This window comes from Phragmites australis, chromosome 19, assembly GCF_958298935.1.
Source record: "Phragmites australis chromosome 19, lpPhrAust1.1, whole genome shotgun sequence".
Classification (NCBI taxonomy): Eukaryota; Viridiplantae; Streptophyta; class Magnoliopsida; order Poales; family Poaceae; genus Phragmites; species Phragmites australis.
In genome coordinates, this window is record NC_084939.1 from 18,646,837 (window position 1) to 18,653,839 (window position 7,003).

At 56.7% G+C, this 7,003-nt stretch overlaps 1 protein-coding gene across 1 annotated transcript; it reads left to right on the forward strand.

The window, feature by feature from the left end:
- Positions 1 to 722: 722 nt before the first annotated feature.
- On the forward strand, positions 723 to 6,783 carry LOC133899913 (leucine-rich repeat receptor-like serine/threonine-protein kinase BAM1). Its single transcript, XM_062340947.1, has 2 exons — positions 723 to 3,825; positions 6,023 to 6,783. Exons 1-2 carry the CDS (start codon positions 1,179 to 1,181, stop codon positions 6,445 to 6,447), a joined length of 3,072 nt encoding a protein of 1,023 aa, XP_062196931.1. The 5' UTR covers positions 723 to 1,178; the 3' UTR covers positions 6,448 to 6,783.
- Positions 6,784 to 7,003: the final 220 nt, after the last annotated feature.

The window sequence follows — 7,003 nt, forward strand, 5'->3', positions numbered from 1 at the left end:
TCAGTATACCATAGGTGACTAGGTGAATAGATAACAAGAGGCTGGGCTAAGAGGGTGGGAGCTTGGGCAGTTGAGGTGGCCGGCAGCTGGCGCGCCCGTCGCCGTCGCTTTGCCGAATTCGAGCTCGGCGGATCAAAGCGGTCGCGCCCGGGCGCCTGGTGGTCAAGCCACCCTTTCGTTTTGCGAGCGGCGCCCGGCAGTCTCTTCACCTCACCCTCCCTTTCTTCGCTTTCTTTGGTTTGCCCTGTCCCAGCCGGCGCTGGCTTTGAACGCTTTAGCCAGACACCTCGCCTGCAACAGCATCTCATGGATGGACAGCAGGGTGATATGGAACCCATCCCTTTTCTTTGGTTTTCAAAGTTATTCCTTGCTTAACCACATGAATTACATATCTTCAGGACATTTGAATGATTTATTTGGATACGTTTAAATTCTTACAACAATGTGCAGCAATCCAAGTGTCCAATCTGTTGTTTTGTTTGCTCTTTAATTCATAGGCCCCGCCCTTTTCTTTGATGGAGACCGGAGTGCATTCCCCTTTTCCTGTCGGGCGCCATGTCATAATTGAAACAAACCTTTCCAAATACCCTCATCACCAATGGAACAATTCGAAACAGTTAAAAAAATAGACAATGTCCTTGAACAATTCAAAGATAGAAACACCCTACACAGTGCCAGATCTCTCTCTCTCTCGCCTTCCCTCTCTCGTCTTTCCCATGGCTGCTTCCTTGCCCACAAAAAACCTTTAACAGTTCTCTGCTCTTTTCCCAAAGAAAAGCAATTAAGAGATGAGAGAGGGAGAGAGAGGGAGAGAGGAGCCATGGACCAAGGCTAGAGCAGAGAGAAGACAGAACACAAGCACACAAGCATTCACTGAAGCAGAGACCGGAGCAATGCACTATCTCGAGCAGAGTACTGGACAGTAGAAACCCTTCTCCCACAAGCCATATATATCTCAAAAGACAAAGCCATTGTTGCCACAGAGAGAACATATTCCCCTCACCTTCTTCTCCCAGCTTCAATGTGAAGCCTCTCCTCCATCTTCTTGTGAAGCTTCTCAAGATTCTTGCGTGCCTTTACCCTTCTGTCTCGAGCTTACTAAACCAGCTCCAATGGCAATGGCTGCGCTCTAACTAGTCTCCAACTATAATTCACAAGCCACAAAGAAACCAAGCAGGATGAGGCCTTCACCTCTGATCTTGCTCTTGCTCTTGCATTTCGCTCTCTTGTCCACCAATGGCGCCGCAATCTCAAGCGCCAATGGAAGTGCCCTGCGTGGCGATGCGATGGCGTTGCTCTCCCTCAAGGCCGCCCTCAACTGCCGCCCGCACAAGCTGCGGTCGTGGTCGGTGGGCAATGCCGTGTCGGTGTGCGCGTGGACCGGCGTGCGCTGCGACGGCGCCCGGGTGGTCTCCGTCGACATCGCCAACGTGAACCTGTCGACTGGGGTTCCCGTGTCGGCCGCGGTGACGGGGCTTGACGCGCTCCAGAACATCTCCCTCGCCGGGAACGGCATCGTGGGCGCGGTCACCGCGTCCTCGCTCCCGGCGCTCCGGCACGTCAACGTCTCCGGGAACCAGCTCAGCGGAGGGCTCGACGGTTGGGACTTCCCGTCGCTGTCAAGCCTCGAGGTGCTCGACGCCTACGACAACAACTTCTCATCCCCTCTCCCGCTAGGCGTCGCGGCGATGCCGCGGCTCCGGTACCTCGACCTCGGCGGAAACTATTTCACCGGCGAGATACCGCCGGCGTACGGCGGGATGCCGGCGCTGGAGTACCTGTCCCTCAACGGCAACAACCTGCAGGGCGCCATCCCGCCAGAGCTCGGCAACCTCACGAGCCTCAGGGAGCTGTACCTCGGGTACTACAACGTTTTCGACGGCGGCGTCCCCCCGGCCCTCGGCCGCCTGCGCAACCTCACGGTGCTGGACATCTCCAACTGCGGCCTTACCGGCCGCATTCCGGCTGAGCTCGGCGCACTCTCCTCCCTGGACACGCTCTTCCTCCACACCAACCAGCTCTCCGGCACCATCCCACCGGAGCTCGGCAACCTCACGTCGCTCAACGCGCTGGACCTCTCTAACAACGCGCTCACCGGTGAGGTCCCGCGCTCCCTCGCGTCCCTCGCCTCGCTCCGGCTGCTCAACCTGTTCCTGAACCGCCTCCACGGCCCGGTCCCCGACTTCGTGGCCGCGCTGCCACGGCTAGAGCTGGTTCAGCTCTTCATGAACAACCTCACCGGCCGCATCCCCGCTGGGCTCGGCGCCAATGCGGCGCTCCGCCTCGTCGACCTGTCGTCGAACCGGCTCACCGGCGAGATCCCGGAGACGCTGTGCGCGTCCGGCGAGCTCCGCACGGCCATCCTCATGAACAACTTCCTGTTCGGGCCTATCCCCGGCTCGCTCGGCTCGTGCACGAGCCTGACCCGGGTCCGGCTCGGCCAGAACTACCTCAACGGCACCATCCCCGCCGGCTTACTCTACCTACCGCGGCTCAACCTGCTCGAGCTCCAGAATAACCTGCTCTCCGGCACGGTCCCCTCGAACCCAAGCCCGAGCCCGACCGGTTCGCAGCTGGCTCAGCTCAACCTGTCCAACAACCTGTTGTCCGGGCCGCTACCTAGCACGCTGGCCAACCTCACCGCACTGCAGACGCTGCTCGTCAGCAACAACCGGCTCGGCGGCGCCGTGCCGCCGGAGGTCGGGGATCTCCAGCGGCTCGTGAAGCTCGACCTCAGCGGCAACGCGCTGTCCGGGCCGATACCGGAGGCCATTGGGCGGTGCGTGGAGCTAACGTACCTCGATCTCAGCAAGAACAACCTGTCCGGGCCGATCCCCGATGCGATCGCCGGCATATGGGTGCTGAATTACCTCAACCTGTCGAGGAACATGCTTGAGGACGCGATCCCGGCGGCGATCGGGGCGATGAGCAGCCTCACGGCGGCCGACTTCTCATACAACGACCTGTCCGGCCAGCTTCCTGACACGGGTCAGCTGGGATACATGAACTCGACGGCGTTCGCGGGCAACCCCAGGCTGTGCGGGCCGGTTCTGAACCGGCCGTGCAACTACAGCGCTGGCGTGGCGACGGCGGGGCCGCGACGGGCTGGGGCAGGGGACCTGAAGCTAGTGCTCGCGCTGGGGCTGCTCGCGTGCTCGGTGGTGTTCGCTGCAGCGGCCGTGCTGCGCGCGCGGTCCTTCCGCGGCGGGCCCCACGGAGCCGGCGCATGGCGGTTCACGGCGTTCCACAAGGTGGACTTCGGCATCGCGGAGGTGATCGAGTGCATGAAGGATGGGAACGTGGTGGGGCGCGGCGGTGCCGGCGTGGTGTACGCGGGGCGGACCCGCTCCGGCGGCGCGATCGCCGTGAAGCGCCTCCAAGGCGGCGGCGCGCCGGACGCCGTGCGGCACGACCACGGGTTCCGCGCGGAGATCCGGACGCTGGGCAGCATCCGCCACCGGAACATCGTGCGGCTGCTGGCCTTCTGCACGAACCAGGAGGCGAACGTGCTGGTGTACGAGTACATGGGCAACGGCAGCCTGGGCGAGCTGCTCCACAGCAAGGGCGGCGGGTTCCTGGCGTGGGACCGGCGGTACCGGATCGCACTGGAGGCGGCGCGTGGGCTCTGCTACCTCCACCACGACTGCACCCCGATGATCGTGCACCGCGACGTCAAGTCCAACAACATCCTCCTCGGCGACAGCTTGGAGGCTCACGTCGCCGACTTCGGCCTCGCCAAGTTCCTCCGGTCTGGGACCGCCGGCGCCGGCGCCACCTCCGAGTGCATGTCCGCCGTTGCCGGCTCCTACGGCTACATCGCCCCAGGTACGCACCTTTTTTCCCACCCTCTGCTGGTTATATTACTCCCTGCCTATTTTGCTTATGCTCTAGATGTCAATCAGACGGTTAGGATTGATCGATGGAGATCGTTTTAGCTCGATCCGATCATCTGCTTGTCTCGTTCCATGGTAGCATGTACGACGGTACCATGGCTTTGTCCCTGGGACCCACCGAACCAGGGAGAGTCAATGGTGTCAGCAAGTGAAATGTGTTCGTAGGATTTGATCTCGGGTCAATGGCATCCACACCGTGCTCGCATTAGTGTCGTGTCAGCCCAGCACGTCCGTAGGCTACATGACCACAGTGACCGAGCAGTACACTACCCGTAGGACAGTACTGTATCTCACTTCACTTCACAGTGACCGAGCAGTCACATAGTATTTTTATTTTGGCAGCATGCACAACAGTTAGATAACCTACTTGCACTACTATCATTTTCTTTCTTTCTTTTTTCAAAAGGAAAGAAATGATCGTGAAGTGGTAGGGTGGTTTTGAAATGGCAAGATTTAGGGGTATGGCTCTGCGCCACTTTAGACCACACCCAAGCTGCAGTCTCTGCAGGGCACATACGTACGTCTTCACTCGCATAGGCCGTAGCAGGTAGGGTAGCAGTACGCCAACCCGTACATGGCCATCCGGCTTTGCATGCACCACGTCAGCACTGAGCGGTGGGCCCGGAACCGAAAGCGGCCAAAAAGGGGTCTCTGGGCAGAGGCTCGGCTCGGGGGTGCACTCGAGCGCCCAATAATTCCACGCGGGCCCGCGGCGACGGTGACCGGACGACGGTACGTGGGCCCGGCCGGCCGGCGACAAGCTAGTTCCATTGACGGCACACTTGCAGGGCACACACGCGCGCCTCGGAAGCCGCGCATTGAAAGGCGGGGTGGCAGGCATGCATGCACGGTCCCAGCCGGGGTTGGGGATCGCATGCACCGCGCCAGAGCCCGCCGGCGTGGCCGGAGACCTACGGCCGGCCGGCGTGGGTCTGGCCTGACTCACCAGCCGGAGCCGGCCGGCCGAGAATAGATCAGAGATTAAGAGGCGCAGGTAGCAACGTGGCGCTTACTAAATTCCAATCGCTAGTCCGGTCCCGTCCAGCTCTCTGTGCCAGTAGCCAGCAGCCAATGGCGCAAAGTGCCGTAGCTGGAACTCTTTGGACCCTTGGCTCTCTTTGGGGGCTACGAATTTAGATCTGGTTTGCTAGAACATTAGCTCCGGCTTCATATTAGATTTTGTGTTTGTAGATTTAGATAAAATGATTTAAATTTTTATTTTAAAATTTAAATGAAAATAAGATGACTCATCTAATCCAAACACACTGATGTACTCATAATTTCAATTCTATAAATTTTTAAAGTTAGAAATACCTTAACTCAGACCAACGAGACCTTATGAGCCAAAAATTATGCTCCTATAGTTACGCGAAATAGAGTTCTGGTAGGTGCGAGTGCGACAACGCGAGATGTCGCCGGCTGGTCCCAGCCCCGGCCGGATTCTCTTTGACCGGCATGGGTGGTACGCTTAAACCCAGCAAAAAGGACTCGCCATCCTCCTGCCGCTCCTGCATGGGGCGTCGCCAAAGCGGCTTGCTGCTGCTACATGCAAACGCAACGCTGTTACGTCGTCAAAGTGACTGGTCATGGAACGGCATCACGCCGATGCTTTTGAACAGCACAGTACTAGCTGTTACAGTCAGTCTCCTCTTTTGTGTTGCCAACGGCTCACATGCTTTATTACAGTTTATAGTTTATTCTTCGTTGATGCATGCGTGCTCAAGATTTGGCTTGGAGCCAGGATATTTGGCAGGCAGGCATGGGAGAAGGCCCACCGAAGAATTTCCCTTGGATTTTGCAAAGGTTTATGCAATGTTTTGGGAAAGATTCCGATGGATTTGACAAGGCTGTGGTAGGCATTCCTCTTGGGATTCGCTGCAGTGCTTGTGTTGGTCTAGATTCTTCTCGACAGGAGCAATGGCTCTAGATTCTAGCCAGTTTGTGCACTATTCAAATCAACAACTCAAGCTCACTGCCCTAGCAATAGCATGCGAGTCTAGTCGTTCAAATATTACAGCTCAACGTTAAGATCGATACACCCGGATTTGCTCCATCAACTTTGATAAGCACTGGTTTAATTATTGTTGTTTTAATTTGCTTTAGCTGATTGCGCGTATCTTGATTTACAGAGTACGCGTACACTCTGCGGGTGGACGAGAAGAGCGATGTGTATAGCTATGGTGTGGTCCTGCTGGAGCTCATCACGGGGCGACGGCCCGTGGGGGAGTTCGGGGAAGGGGTGGACATTGTGCAGTGGGCGAAGCAGGTCACCGACGGGCGGCGGGAGGCCGTGTCGGGGATCGTGGACCGCCGGCTCAGCATGGCGCCCATGGACGAGGTGGCGCACCTCTTCTTTGTGTCCATGATGTGCGTCCAGGAGAACAGCGTCGAGCGGCCGACGATGAGGGAGGTGGTGCAAATGTTGTCAGAGTTCCCCCGCCACGCGTCGACCCAGACGTCACCGTCGACATCGTCAGCGCCGGAAAGGGATGAGAGCAACCCCGCCGAGAAGGAGCCCAACTGCTACAAGCTGTTCCCGGACCTGCTGGCCTAAAGTGCAGCCAGCTCAACACAGTTGCCATTGTTATGCAACTCATCGTGGAGGACTAAAGTCGTTACAACATGTACTGCTGCTAATTGGAGGTAGAATTCTACAATATGGTAGGCCTGATAGTGGTGGTGGTGGTGACAAGAGCTGGGGATCAATGACATGTAACTTTATTTCTTTCATCTTCTTTTCTAATTTTTTTCTTTATTTTTCTGGTTCATTAAAGGTGTATAGGGTCTGATCATATGCTATCACCTAGGGGTTTGTGCTGTCCAATGTAATAGTATCTCTTGCATCATAGCTTTGGCACTTTGTAATCTCCTGGTAATCTTTAGCCACCAACCATTGTCCTCTACTCCTCTCCTTTACTCTAACTCTTGTTTATGTTCATTCTGTACTACCGATACTTGTTCATCACCTTTTGTATTATTTGGCCTTTTTTGTCATCAAGAGGTTTAGTCATCATCTGTTGGAAGATTCTTGACTGGAACTTTGGTTTCAGGAAAAGTAGGAAAAAAGAAGTAGAAAAGAGAGAGAGAAGTACTTGGCAGTCTTTGAAAAC

Coding starts and splice junctions, on each gene's coding strand:
- LOC133899913 (XM_062340947.1), top strand. CDS start 1,179: ATGAGGCCTTCACCTCTGATCTTGCTCTTGCTCTTGCATTTCGCTCTC. Junction 3,826..6,022: donor CTACGGCTACATCGCCCCAG/GTACGCACCTTT, acceptor CTTGATTTACAG/AGTACGCGTACACTCTGCGG.